Consider the following 15,668-nt stretch of genomic DNA (forward strand, 5'->3'; position numbering starts at 1 on the left):
TCGTAGTCCAGACCAAGGACGGCAAGGAATCCAGTTTTTTCAGATTTATATAGCGCGAACTCGACCCGCGGCTTTACATGAGCACCACATCCATTATTTGGTAGGCACGGGGAGAGGAAGTGATTTGCCCAGAATCACAAAAAGTTGAGCCGACGCCGAGGTTCGAACCCGGTTGTGTACATCTTCAAAGTCGGCAGTTCTTAGCCGTAAGGCCACATCCCTCTTAGCTGCATGATACTTGTTCTGTGGCATGATATACGTCCGCATAGTACCGTAAATGTTTAAATATTCTAGTACGCACAGCCAGATGGCTCGCGAGTCTGCGTTCTGCTTCTATCACACACTTCCGCCTGTAGCAAGATGGCTCGTGGCAGCGCTTGTCCGTCATCGCTGTCCATTCTCCCGGTTGACGCCGTCTGGTCCTAACGACGCAGCTGATAATTACTTCCTGGTGTGAAGTAAACACCGCACGGAGCCGCTTGTGAGGCAGACACAATCCGCCGGACCTTGTCCAGACCGTTCAAGTGCGTGACCGTTGGCCTGCTGCAGCCCGCCAGGTGCGTGACCTTTGACCCGCTGAGGCAGTCCAGGTGCTTGACCTTTGACCCTCTTGTTCCTCCCTGACTGGGAGCGCCCAGAGCTGACGTGGGGGCCCCGGTAGTGTCAGGTACCGGCCGGCAGGAGGCGCTCGCAGCACGTGAGCCCAGGGTGATGTGGAAAAACAAGCATTGGCAAAGCCATGAAGTCTCGGCTGTACCCAGAGGTGGGCGAACCAGTAAATGGACAGGGGGAGCCGAACCGAGGGTCTGTCTCGGACTCGGCACTTACGGCACGAGCCGAGCCCTGAACATGTTTGTTATGTTACAGCAAACCACGTACAATATGATAAAGACTCTTCAAAATTCATAAAAGTGTATTTCTTTAACGTATGGAAGCTTTGACCTTGATTGGTCCAATTATGGCACTGCGCTGAGAAGTACTTTACTAAAAGTGATCGTTTTTAAACATGAACCTTTGATGAACTGAGACCAGACTGCTGTCATGTAAACCCAGCACCTGACCCAGATTATTATAAAGCAACATTGGTGTCTTCTCAAATCAAACACAAAGATCACACAATTTAAGTGGTAAGGTGCGGTTTATCCAGGTTTTCTGGTTTCACTTCATACAAACCAGTCAATAAAGGTGCCTATTTATCTTTAGTCTGTTAAAGGCTTGCTTTTATCTCCTTGTGTTTTTTTCCAAAGTTTTATTAGAGTGCAAACTTCGTCTGAAGGCATTGGAGCGCTATACATGAGCAGCAGTTCAATTACAGTCAGGGTCATGGTTTATAGGCATGGGAAGATTAAATGATTTGTCCAGATCACGGTATGTTGAGCTGACGCTGAGACTCAAACTTTGCTCCCCAGTTCCACAGTCAGCAGCCCTGGCACCACATCCTGGGTTGTGGGAGGATAGCAGGCAGAAGATACAGCAAAGCTCGGCTCGTTATAGGCTCGAGGTTCCAACAGGACCTCGAGCTGAGCCAGAGCGAAGCTTCAGGATCAAGCCTGGCTTGAGCATTCAATGGCTCGCCCACCTCTAGCTGCATTAAAGCTATGGCTTTGCCAATGTCCTTTAGCCATGTTATAGAGCAGTATGGCTGCTGATCAGCATGGCTAAACGTTATTAAAAGAAAGTGCTATAGTGCAAGAACGGGAAGCTACCAGAAGGTGCAGCATTATAGCGCTTCTTTTTCTTGTGCCACGTGGAGGTGGGGAAGAGGCAACACATACAACAGGAATGGTAGGAGGGATGGAGGGAAGAATCAACATGAGCAGGGGGTGGGGCTGGACAATAGAAGAAACATTGATAATAGTTGGGTGGAGGATGGAATAACTGCACTAGTTAGAAAGATATATAGTACTTCAATCACAGGGCTAGCAGCGGAAGGACCCTCATCAAGATAAAGCTATCTGTGCTTGGTCCATGTTTCAGAGGACAGAAGAGGAAGTGAAGCTGGCACGCACTACCGAATTAGGAGGCAGTAAGACAAATGAAGCTCATGTATGGTAAGCAATGGGTGGGCTTCAAGACCCTTATAGTAAATAAAATCTCTTGCAAGCGAGAAAACATACGCCAGCAGGGCATGCGTTTTCACAGACGAGACCTAAAAACAACAGGTCCCAACATGTCCCAGAATGTACCTTTCCATCGTCTGAAAAAAACAGGACTGTTGGTGTCACCCATGATATGGGACTTTTAGCAACTGTGTAGAGGTAGTATTAATCACTCCCGGCCCTCTCAGTCTCCAAATAGTTGTTCATTTGAACTCAGTGAAGATGAAAGATTTTGTGAAGGCATGTCATTCTACTCAGGCCAGTGGAGACTATTTCGTTCAGAGGGTGAACATGGGTCCAAGGAAAGTATCACAATCAAAGTGATGGCGAATTGAGTTTTGTAATAATAACAAGTGATTATTATTGAATGCTTCCACTGTGTCTAAGCTCTTTAAATAACAGGTGTTACTACTGGTCGATTTACTCTTACGCCATTTACTAACTCAGATTGAGGGAAAGTTTATTTCTAATTTGCTTGGTTTTGAAATCATGACCCACCTCATTACTAGCTGGATATTTATTGAATAACTGAAAAGATAATTCTGCGTGCTGCTGGCCAATAGAGGACTTTCTTTTAGTCCACCACTGGAGGTCCCAACAAGCTACTTACTACGGCTGCTTCTTGACATCTCATTATAGCAATTAGATATGGGATGATGATATCAATGTCCATCCCTGCAGGCCTCTCCACCATTTCTCCCTTTAACCTATGTCTGCCCAGCAACAAACATTTTTTAAACAAAATATCTTAAAAGAAACAATCCTGTTCAGTAACCTGCTAAGTGGACTATGAAAGTAAGAAATACCATAAAGTGACCTACAGATCTGCTCAAAGCTACCAGCTTACTGAAAACCATAAACTGAGTGCCTGCCTCTCACACTTCATTCATCACACTGCTAAGCGCTACTCCCAGAACAAGATAACTACACCTCAGTGATCATCATGCATGATATGGAAACACTTCCCACATAGGACCAAAAAAGGCAACATGCTTATAACTACACATGCTACACAATATTTTCCCTGTTACCCATGTAGGCAAGCACTTCTGCGCCCCACATATGGATAGTAAGTGTTATATAAATGTTGCAATACAATACAATGTCACTGAGCCATCCAGAAGAATAACTCAATGGGAGAAAGTCTGCAGTGTGTGATTCTGGTACCCTAAGCACATCTAATTTGTGAGGCCAGCTTTCTGGGGCCTACACAACTCAAGGGCAGATAAAGCAATCCTTGTCATAAGTATTGCTGAAATACAGAAACCAGATACTACTACACGCTCACTGAAATGCCATGGTGCTCCTCTATAAGCTTGGTCTTTCCTTGTTATTGAAGGTTTGCATGGAGACACAGTGCCCACCTCAGGCAGCACAAGTACCAAATACAATAATTAGAATGCATCAGTGACATTTAGCTCATTTGAGGTTCTTGCAGGAAAATCCATTTCTGCAGGGGGAGAATAATGTGTGTGGGGATTCAAGGTTATGCAAAACACATTCCATCTCTCTGGTGTGTTGTTTCTGCTTCACAAGGTCTCAAGTATTTACTTGTTTGCCTACCTCTGTGTCACAGGATGTCCCTCATCACTCTGGAGGACCTGAACCAGTTAGATGACGAGCTGATGGAAGATGATGGGCTCCAGGAACAGCAGCAGGATAATTTAGCACAGAGCCAGTTGTTCTCTCGCTGGGAGGTTGTGGCAACTACTCACAGCGTCAGCCTTCCTCCTGGTGAGTTTCTTTGTATAGAGATCAACCCTGTGGGCTCTCTTGTTACTGTTTTTTTCTTAGCCATTTTCTGTCTTCTTCCCATCTTCTTTGAGTTTATTCCGACCTATGTCATGCTCTGTCTGTCACTTGTTAACTCTTCTGTTTTCTCTCCCTGTGATTTCCTGCCTGTCTTCTCCCATTGTTCCCCACCTTTTAGCACCCTTCCTTCTTTTTTTCTTCACTAGCTCTTGCACACTCTTTCTTTCTTTGGATTAACTCAGTCACCATACACAAAGGACCTTTCTCGAGGCCAAAGTCACATCCATCCCTCTGATATTACAGGCATCTATAGGATACTGTTTTTGCATGATGTCATAAATGTCACTTAGGAACCTTTGACTGTTCTTATGTGCAAGACTATGTATGCCTTTTTATGGCACTGATGCCGAAATAAAGTATTTGATTGGTATGCCTTGCCATTATGTGTAACCCTCAGCTTCACAGGACTAGAGAGAGCCCCCAGTGCTCATCTCGACCAACACGTTACCAAGCACCTCCAGCTTGATCTGCAAACTTTGGTGATCGCTTACAGCCTGAAAGGAGACTTTTTGCATTGTGTGTGTGCACCAAAGTTTAGGAAAAACCAGGAGGCTCTTGCTGTCAATTTGGAGATCACTTAACTATTGCCACCTTTTTTAGTACAGGATGAGAGGGACATATTTTTTGAGGCCAATGCTTAGACAATTTGTGATTCATTCTGGATATTCGCTTAAACGGACTGAACTGTGTTTAATCAACTTAAAAGTACTTAAAGAAAACAAAATCATTTGAAAGTTCTTGTGTCTTTGCCTACGCTGCGCTGGAAGAAACCCGCTCAAGGTAAGGGCTGTACAACTCATTGCAAGTATTGTTAATCTTCAAGAACACTCATTGAAGAATTTGGAAACCTGGGCCTCACACGGCGAGTAAAGGGATACACCCACATTTCCGGACACCTCCTAGACCCTATTTTCACCCAATACAGCAACATTTGCTTTGCCAAGCCCACACCAGTCCCCTGGACAGACCACACTCTTGTCAAGTTTAGCATCCCTGTCCCTGTTCAACATACACTCACTGCTACCAGACCAGCCCGCCGAAACTGGAACAGCATCACGGACAAGGACTGGAATGCCACTTTCAACACCCACTTACCAGAATACAGCTACAGCCTCCCCAAAGCAATCACCTCCTGTCCCGACTCCCTTGCCCCTTCAAACACAGCAATGCAACATGATCCATACCCCAGGCATGTTGGTACATGGACGAACTCAGGCCAATAAAATGGCACCGAAAACAAAAGCAGACTGTGCCAGGACAATGCAGACAGAAGTACATTAATTTCTGCCCTAAGACGCTTCCATCAAATGAGCCAGACCACCAAACGCACCCCTCTGGTGGACTACATTGATGCCAGCACCGACAGCAGAAAAGATATCTTCATCATTGTGAAAGATTTCATCTTGCCATCGGCCGCCTCCAACTTGGTTAACCCCATGCAGGACCTCTGCAATAATCTCTGAATCCTTCAGCAACAAAATCACCGCCATTTACAGCAACTAATGCCCACAACCCGACCCATCAGACCTCTCCAAATACCCCCCAATCTTACCCAATAAACCAGTGCTAACCACATGGCCCATAATCACCCCAGAAGAAATCCCCACCACTATGAACTCCATCCACTCAGGGGCCCCATCAGACCCGTGCCCCCACCAAATTTATTCTAGAGGAGTGCAATCCATCAGTGTCATGCTCACACCCATTCTGAATACCTCCACTGCTTTCGCGACCTTCGCAGATCCTTGCAAACATGCAACTGTCTGCCGATTGCTGATGAAACCCTTTGTCGACCCTTCAATACTTGCCAACTACATACTGATTTCCCAGCTACTATTCTTATCAATCAATCAATCAGGGAGTTTTAAGCGCGCTACTCTCCCGTGAGGGTCTCAAGGCGCTGGGGGGCAGGAGGAAGGCAGCTCCGGTCAGTCGAAGAGCCAGGTCTTGAGGGTCTTCCTGAAGATGTGCAGGATGGGGGTGCGTCTGATGTCGATCGGGAGCTCGTTCCAGGTCTTGGCCGCTATGTAGGAGAAGGTTCTTCCACCCGTTCCTGCTCTGCGGATGCGAGGGGGTTCGGGGAGTGCGTGGTTGGCGGATCGGAAGTTCTTCTTGGGTACTTGGAAGGAGATTCTATCGTTGAGATATTGGGGTCCGGTGTTGTCGAGGCATTTGTAGGCATGGGTGTCTTGAAAGTTACTCTCTTCTCGACGGGTAGCCAGTGGAGGTTACACAGGCGTTAGGAGATGTGTGTATGTCGAGGGATGCCGAGGACGAGTCTGCTGCGGTGTTCTGTATGGTCTGGAGTTTGTGGAGCAGAGACTTGTTGATCCCGGCGTAGAGAGCATTTCCGTAGTCCAGTCTGCTGATTATGAGTGCGTGGGTGACGGTCTTCCTTGATTCGGGCGGAGGGTCCATTTGAATGTCTTTCGGAGGATGAGGAGGGTGTTTAAGCAGATGTAGGGGACGGCGTTGACCTGTTGGGTCATGGAGAGGGAGGAGTCGAGTATGATGCAGAGGTTTTGTGCGTGGTCCCTGGGGGTGGGAGGGCTGCCGAGGGTGCTGGGCCACCAGGTGTTGTCCCAAGCAGAGGGGGAGGGTCCGAGGACGAGGACCTCTGCCTTCTCCGAGTTGACCTTTAGGCAGCTGCTGCTCATCGAGGATGCCACGTCCTTCATTTCTTCCTTGAAGTTGAGTCTGGTGGTGAAGTTTCCTTGGTGAGGGAGAGGGTGAGCTGGGTGTCGTCGGCGTAGGCTACTATGCTAAGTCTGTGCTGTCTGACTATGGCGGCGAGGGGGGCCATGTAGATGTTGAAGAGCGTGGGGCTGAGCCATGATCCTTGGGATACTCCACAGTTGGTCTCTGTGGGTTCGGAGAGGAAGGGTGGGAGTCTGATTCTTTGAGTTCTGCTGGTGAGGAAGGAGCAGAGCCAGTTGAGGGTGGTTCCCTGTATGCCGACGTTGTGGAGTCTGGCGGTGAGTGTGCGGTGGGAGACGGTTTCGAAGGCTTCAGAGAGGTCGAGAAGGATCAGGGCTGCGGTGTGTCCTTGGTTGAGGAGGGTGCGGATGTCATCTGTGGCAGCGAGTAGAGCGGTCTCAGTGCTGTGGTTGCTGTGGAATCCGGATTGGGTGGGGTTGAGGATGGAGTTTTCTTCAATTAATTTTGAATTTTGTTAGCAAAGGTCTTTTGAAAACATCACCAATGGACACCTCACCAAATACCTCAACGACCACCAAGTCCTCAACAACACTCAGTCTAGTTTTAGAACCAATCACAGCATGGAAACTGCCCTCGTCGCTGCCAAAGATGACATTCACATGACTCTGGATAGAGGAGACACAGCAATCCTCATCCTCCTGGACCTTTCAGCAGCATTTGATACAGTCTCCCATCTCATCCTCATCCAATGCGTACACAACTTCAGAATCCAAGAGCATGCACTCCAATGGATCTGCTCCTTCCTGACTAGAAGGACACAGTCATCCAGCCTGGCATTGTACATCCATCGCCTGCGACCTCATCTATGGAGTTCCAGAAGGATTCTTCCTGAGCCCCACCCTCTTCAACGCATACATGATCCATCTAGTCAGCATCATCCACTCTCATGATATCAACATCCTCCCGTACACCGAAGACATACAAGTCATTCCCTCCATCACAGACACAACGCCCAGTACCCAGGTCAAGTTCAATGCCTGCGCGACTGAAATCAAACACTGGCTGAAGACTAACTGTCAGGATTCCAGGCAGAGGTTCCAACCTCGGGAGCGAAGACAGGTCTCTACTCTCCCCCTAGGGCACCACCTAGTTCGTATGTGTAACCAAACCAGATAAACTACCCCACTGGGAGAGAAGAGCCAGTGTGGACCATCAAATAGAAGCGGGGTGTGAATATGAAGCAGGGTCTCAGGAGTGATGAGTTCCTATAGAAAAAGAGAGAGGAACAGTAAGTAACTGAGTGTGTACGTATGTGGCTCAAGTGTGTACTTTCCCCCTCCCCCTAGTACCTATACTCGCCCCTAAACTCTTTCCCTGGATGTGTGCTCTTGCAAACTCACCATGGAGGAAGGGCGGATAGCTGTGCTAGTAGCAGTCCAGACGCATTGAGACACTAGCGGTCTGAATTTAGCGGGTCACTGAGTCCAAACAGAAAGAGAATGGCTTCGGCTACAGTGTCTTGTATGAAGTCTTTCTGGACGTACGAGAACTGCTTCACACGAGCCTCTCACGCTCCATGAGGCACCGGGCACAAGATCTTGGCGATAGTTGAACTGGATTCCCCAAAAGCACAACTGGCTCCGTAATGACAGCGGGATTGAAACGTGACCAGTGCGTGAAGCAATTATCCGGGCACCCACTGAGAACCTTCTTCATGTAGGATAGTTCAGGAGGCAGAAACGGCCGTCTTTGGAGACGACGAGGGTGAAGTCAAACAGCGGACTCAAGTAGGTCGGAAGGAGGCGGGGACGGCAATCCAACGTCGGGCGTCTGACTTGTCCAAGAACACGGGGAGGGGTAAAGGAAGTAACGCGTACGCCGGTGCCGCGGGAGATAGGCACCAGAGTACAGAGGATACATACTGCAGACAGGCAACTTCCCAAACACGGGACAAGAACGATTCCAGTAGCAAACGCGCCACACGATGCAGAGTCAATTAAGGAGTTTACCGAAGCAGCTGCAGGGAGGCGTGGTCCATCCGAAGGAAGGATTGTCAAGCACTAATAGCAGGCAGAGGAGTGGTAGATATACGCCTCACTGATCAGGTGATGTTTACAAGAGCACACAACCTCCTCCCCCTTCCCACCGCCTTCTGGGTCTTGTAGTGTACTAACGTAACTGGGCTCAGGAACGGGTGCAGGATCTAAGGTGTAACAGTTCCCCCCCCTAAAGGTCTTCCTACCGGTCTGCGCTTACGAGGGTTCAAGGCATGAAAGCGTCTGACCAAAGTAGGGGCATGTACATGAGCAGCTGGTTCCCAGGTCCTGTCATCTGGGCCATAACCTACCCAATCAACTAGATATTGTAATCTTCCTTGGACCCGTCTAGAGTCTACTATACGCCTGACTTCGTATTCTTCTTCCCCGTTAATGAGAAGAGGAGGAGGGGGTGGCTCTGTACAAGAGGGCTCTAGATAGGGTTTAAGCAAAGAGGTGTGGAACACCGGGTGAATTTTCATTTCCCCAGGGAGTTCTAATTTCAGGGCAACAGGATTGATGACTGTTTGTACAACAAAGGGCCCTACATATCTGGGTTGTAACTTACGTGGTCCTGGTAACCTCAAATTTTTGGTGGCTAACCACACCTGATCGCCTGGCTGATACTCTGGTGCAGGTTTTCTATGTGTGTCTGCTTGTCTCTTCATTCTTTCCTTAGTCTCTGTGAGTTCATGTATTGCTTGTTTCCATATCTGAGTGAGCCTGGCATGATGTTCTTCTACTGCAGGGAATTGAGCAACAGAAGGGGGCAGATACAAAGGCAAGAAACGGGGATGATACCCGTAGGAAAAGAAAAAGGGGGATATTTTAGATGCTGAGTGAGTGGAGTTGTTATAGGCAAACTCCGCCAATGGAAGTGCTTGTACCCATTCCCCTGTGACTGTGCTCAGCAGACATCTTAGGTATTGTTCCATCGTTGATTAGTGCGCTCTGTTTGCCCGTCTGTCTGCGGGTGATATGCCGAGGACAAGCGATGATCTAAATGAAGGGCTGTGCAAATACCCTGCCAGAACTTAGAAATAAATTGGGGGCCCCTATCCGAAATTATGATTGAGGGCAGGCCATGCAAACGTATGATATGTGAGATAAAAGTGTCTATTAACTCTTCGGCTGTGGGTAGTTTCTTGAGGGGTACGAAATGAGCCATGTTAGTAAGCATGTCAAATACTACCAAGACGGTAGTAAATCCCTGGGATCGTGGTAAGTCTGTTATAAAATCCATACTGATGGAAGACCAAGGGCTTTGAGGAACCGGTAAGGGATGTAATAACCCAGCGGGTGCACAACGAAGGGATTTCTGTCTCGCGCACACAGGGCAGGCTTTAACGAACTCGTGGATGAGTACAGACATACTAGGCCACCAAAACCACCTTTTGCACAATTGTATTGTTTTATCACTTCCCGGATGTCCTGCCAGTGGGAGAGTATGACACCACTGGATTATTTCCTTTTGTAACTCTATAGAAGGAATATTCAACAACCCTTCGTGAAAAAACAAAGAGTTTTCGATTGTGTTCAGCGGGTCTTGTAACCATTCGTCTTTATTGAGGGAGGTGAAGCTTCAATCAGTTTGTCAAGAAAAGGAATGGGTACGTTCTCTTGTCTGTCCCCCGCAGCCACTATCTTGTTGGCGGGTATCAATGGCAATGGTGTATCGATGGTGCACCTGAATTCCTTTCCTAGGCGAGATAGAGCATCAGCTCTGCCATGTTTTGCGCCAGGTCTGAAATTTATGACGAAGTCATACTCGCTAAAGAAGGACACCCATCGCATCTGACGGGGTGTGAGTGCCTTTGCTGACCTGAAAAACTGGAGACTCTTGTGGTCTGAATATATGGTTATGACATGAGGTGAACCCAATAAATAGTGCCTCCACTCCTGAAAGGCCAATTTAATAGCAAGTAGTTCTCTTTCCCCTATCGTATAATTTTGTTCAGCGGGGGCCAGAGTCTTTGAGTAGTATGCAACAGGATGGAGCGTACCAGTTAAGAGATCTCTTTGCAGCAATACTCCCCCAACTGCATATTGAGAAGCATCAGCTTCCATGTAATAAGGTTGAGATTCATCTGCGTGTCTCAAAATTGGGGCCGACACAAACTTATCTTTCAAAGCCTGGAAAGAACGTTCAGCAGTCTCGTCCCACTGAAAAACTACTCCCTTCTTTAATAGTCTGGTGATGGGTGTAATGAGCTCTGAGAAGTGGTCTATAAAACGCCTGTAAAAATTGGCAAAACCAAGGAAAGATTGCACCTCCCTAACGGAAGTGGGACTGGCCCACTGTGTAATGGCCTTGGTTTTTGCGGGATCCATATGGATGCCGTCAGGTGAAATCACAAAGCCTAAAAAGTCCACCTTCTCTACATGGAAGAGACATTTTTCTAATTTGGCAAAGAGATGGTTATCTTGGAGTTTCTGGAGAACCTTCTTAACATGGGAGACGTGTTCTTGTGTGTTCTGAGAATATACCAAAATATCGTCGATGAATACTATAACGAACACATCGAGGTATTCTCTCAGGATTTCATTGATAAAAAAATTGGAATGCTGCCGGGGCATTGCAAAGGCCAAACGGCATTACGCAGTACTCATAGAGTCCGAATTTCGTGCGGAATGCCGTTTTCCATTCGTCCCCGTCTTTCACTCTGATAAGATGGTATGCGCCTCTCAATTCAAGTTTAGTGAAGATCTTAGCTTTCCGAACTTGGTCCAAAAGCCCCGGAATTAGAGGGAGAGGATATTTGTTCTTAATTGTTACTTTATTCAGGGATCTATAGTCCAGACAGGCTCTCAAACCACCTTCCCGCTTAGGTATAAAGAAAAGTGGTGAGGAGACCGGGGATGTAGAATGGCGAATGAAACCCTTTTGTAACATGTCCTGCAAGTATTCTTGTAAATACTTGCTTTCTGGTTCAGTTAAAGCATAGACTCGACTCACAGGCAGTTCGGCCCCTGGAATCAGGTCAATGCGACAATCGAATGTTCTATGAGGCGGGAGAGCCACGGCCTTGACTTCATCAAAGACAGCCGCGAACTCACGATACTCCGCAGGTAACGCGGAGCCATCAGAACAGCTGAGAGCACAGGTAACAGAGGTATTGATAGGGATTGTATCCTGATAGCAATGTTGAAGACAATAGGGGGATCGTAGGGTGACTTTTCTCGTGACCCAATCGATGAGGGGGTTATGTGTTTGAAGCCAAGGCACTCCTACTATAGCACCAAAATTAGGAGCTGCTATTAAATCGAACTGGATGTTCTCGGTATGACCATTGTCACAAACCATCACCATTGCCGGTGTTTGGAAAGTGATTTTACCGGAGGAAAGCTCTGTACCATCTACCGCTTTAACTGTCTCGGGATGAGTCTTTGGTATGAACTCTATGCCAAGGGATTTTGCTAAAGCAATATCCAAGAAGTTACCTGTGGCTCCTGAATCCAGCATGAGTGATAAAGGTGTTTTGTTACTAGCAGATAAGAATAATACTACAGATATAGTTAAATGTTTAGGCGCAACAAAGGAGGTGTTGGCTAAATATGCAGAGACCGAAGGAATCATCGGACTTGAAGAACAGGTCTCTCTTATCTCCAAGTCTGTTAGTTTTCCGACTGAACCGACAGACTACTCTTACTTCCTGCTGGTCATCCGCTGTTCCTTGGTTTGGCCAAACAGTCTTTAGCATAGTGTCCCGCTTTACCGCAGTATAGACACAAATCAAGTTCTCTTTTTCTTCTTTACTTAGAGGGCCACGTATTCCCCCTATCTGCATAGGTTCTGTTCCCTCTTTCACTTCCCTCTTATCCCCACGCGTCATCAGGAGACGGGAAAAGTCGCCTTTCGTGCGTTCTCCTTTCCTCTCACTCAATCTATGTTCCAGCTTGACTACCAAATCTATGAACGAAGGACAGTCTTCCGGGGGATTAACAATTTGGGAGAGGATATCCTTTAACTCGTCTCTAAGCCCTCTATAAAACAGAGATGTTCGCTTGTCTTCCGGCCATTGGGTTTCGGCTACCAGCCGATTGAACGTGGTGATATAGGTCACCAAATCTTTTGAACCTTGTTTCAACCCCAACAACTCATTGTCGCTGGCCTGCATATAGGCATGACGAGCAAAAAGGTTTTTCATGCTGTCCTTGAACCGGGCTAGGTCGTACAAGATAGGGTCATCATTATCCACTAATGGAACCGCCCATAAGGCTGCGTTGCCTGATAAATATGAAATGATGAAGGCCACTTTAGCTGCGTCATCAGGAAAGGCAGGAGATCTACATAAAAATTGTAAATGGCACTGATTCATGAACACGGCAAATTTCTGGCTATTTCCGGAGTACCGTTCAGGCATGGCCAGAGGAGTGTGAGGAGGGGTCAAAACTGTGACGTTTACAGGTGCAGGTGCAGGTGCTACCCCTGCAGGGGAATCAGCCCCTAATGAGGGCATTTGGAACCGGGCTGGCTGAATATAAGTCTTCTTTTGCTTGACGGCGCCATCTGAGGTACTGGGCCGTTGTTGGTCTCTTAAGGTGTTCAATTCTAGAGTAAGACGCAAATTATCATTTTTAACCGCCTGGAGTTCAAGTTGTAAGTTAGTGACCACCAGTGCTAATTCAGACATGGTTACAACTGAGTTAGGGTCAGCCATGGCCCCACCCAGTGTTTCGTTTTTATCCATCTTCGCTCAGGGGTTAGGGAGTTTCGTGGGCTTGACAATCTGTCAGGACTCAAGGTTCCAGGCAGAGGTTCCAACCTCGGGAGCGAAGATAGGTCTCTACTCTCCCCCTAGGGCACCACCTAGTTCGTATGTGTAACCAAACCAGATAAACTACCCCACTGGGAGAGAAGAGCCAGTGTGGACCATCAAATAGAAGCGGGGTGTGAATATGAAGCAGGGTCTCAGGAGTGATGAGTTCCTATAGAAAAAGAGAGAGGAACAGTAAGTAACTGAGTGTGTACGTATGTGGCTCAAGTGTGTACTTTCCCCCTCCCCTAGTACCTATACTCGCCCCTAAACTCTTTCCCTGGATGTGTGCTCTTGCAAACTCACCGTGGAGGAAGGGCGGATTGCTGTGCTAGTAGCAGTCCAGACGCATTGAGACACTAGCGGTCTGAATTTAGCGGGTCACTGAGTCCAAACAGAAAGAGAATGGCTTCGGCTACAGTGTCTTGTACGAAGTCTTTCTGGACGTACGAGAACTGCTTCACACGAGCCTCTCACGCTCCATGAGGCACCGGGCACAAGATCTTGGCGATAGTTGAACTGGATTCCCCAAAAGCACAACTGGCTCCGTAATGACAGCGGGATTGAAACGTGACCAGTGCGTGAAGCAATTATCCGGGCACCCACTGAGAACCTTCTTCATGTAGGATAGTTCAGGAGGCAGAAACGGCCGTCTTTGGAGACGACGAGGGTGAAGTCAAACAGCGGACTCAAGTAGGTCGGAAGGAGGCGGGGACGGCAATCCAACGTCGGGCGTCTGACTTGTCCAAGAACACGGGGAGGGGTAAAGGAAGTAACGCGTACGCCGGTGCCGCGGGAGATAGGCACCAGAGTACTGAGGATACGTACTGCAGACAGGCAACTTCCCAAACACGGGACAAGAACGATTCCAGTAGCAAACGCGCTACACGATGCAGAGTCAATTAAGGAGTTTACCGAAGCAGCTGCAGGGAGGCGTGGTCCATCCGAAGGAAGGATTGTGAAGCACTGATAGCAGGCAGAGGAGTGGTAGATATACGCCTCACTGATCAGGTGATGTTTACAAGAGCACACAACCTCCTCCCCCTTCCCACCGCCTTCTGGGTCTTGTAGTGTACTAACGTAACTGGGCTCAGGAACGGGTGCAGGATCTAAGGTGTAACACTAACAGTCTAAACTGGCCACCGATAAGACTGAAACCATGATCTTTTGAAGAGCACATCACCATAAGACTCCACCTGGTCGCCAAAAGAGCTAGGACTGACACCCACAACCACCACCTACGCCAATAACCTCAGGATCATCACTGACAGCAAACTGGACATGACCGCCATGCTGTCACTGCCTCATGCTTCGATACCCTGAAGTTGCTAAGGACATTTTTCAAATGGCTCCCAATCAGCACCCGGAAAACCTGATCACAAACAAGTCACAAGCAAGCTGGACTACGGAACACCCTCTATACCTGGATCAACATAAAACTGACCAGAAGGCTGCAGACAATTCAGAGCTTGGCGGTCAGAATCACGCTCAACCTCCCACTCCGAACTCGCATCGCATCACACCTGTGGGAGCTGTACAAGCTTCCCGTTCACACATGAGCACGATTCATACTCTTCACTACACCTTCAAGACACTACATAACACCGGCCCAATATACCTCAACAATCACATCTGCTTACACAAACCTTCCAGACACCTCCACTCGCCCAGACTTCTATTTGTACAAATCCCACAGATACGGAAAAGCAGATCCGGCAGTCAAGCCTTCTCCTACATCTCTCCTAAAGTGTGGAACGACCTCCCTCTACACATAATAGCATCCAAACCTTTACAGAGTTTTATATAGCGCAAACTTGACCCAAATCGGATATCAGAGCGCTTTACATAGCACCAGTTGCATTACATGAGGACACATTCAATTTTGTTAGGCACGGGTAGATTAAGTGATTTGCCCAGAATCACAGTATGTTCAGAGTCATTGTCGAGACTCAAACCCAGTTCTCCGGATTCGAGGTTGACCTCCCTAGCCGTTAGGCCAACTCTTCTCCCCTTCTCTGGTCTCCTCATCTTCATCATCTGTGGCTTCTCTGCTATTGGCATGGTGTAATGTAATTTAAATTGGTATTTATAAAAGCGCACAGCTATTCAAAAGAGTGTCCCGGGGCTGAAAGACCTCAAGACAAAATACTGACACTATAACTGAAGGAGGAAGGGCTGTTGGCTATTGCTAAAATAGCCAGATTTTCAGCCTCTTCCTAAAGGTGAGTAAATCATGCACCTGTCTGAGTGACAGTGGCAGGCACTTCCACAGACGGGAGACCTGCACTAGGAAAGAGCGGCCATCA

At 47.8% G+C, this 15,668-nt stretch overlaps 1 protein-coding gene across 1 annotated transcript in view; it reads left to right on the plus strand.

The window, feature by feature from the left end:
- Positions 1-338: 338 nt before the first annotated feature.
- Positions 339-15,668, plus strand: part of LOC146813660 (heme-binding protein 1-like) — a 96,745-nt gene continuing 81,415 nt past the window's right edge. The window contains exons 1-2 of the mRNA XM_085610155.1: positions 339-557; positions 3,676-3,833. Of these exons, the coding sequence (XP_085466281.1) occupies positions 3,677-3,833 (157 nt within the window). The 5' untranslated portion in view covers positions 339-557; position 3,676. The remainder of the gene's footprint in view (positions 558-3,675; positions 3,834-15,668) is intronic.

This window comes from Triturus cristatus, chromosome 6 (genome assembly GCF_964204655.1).
Source record: "Triturus cristatus chromosome 6, aTriCri1.1, whole genome shotgun sequence".
NCBI classification, from domain to species: Eukaryota; Metazoa; Chordata; class Amphibia; order Caudata; family Salamandridae; genus Triturus; species Triturus cristatus.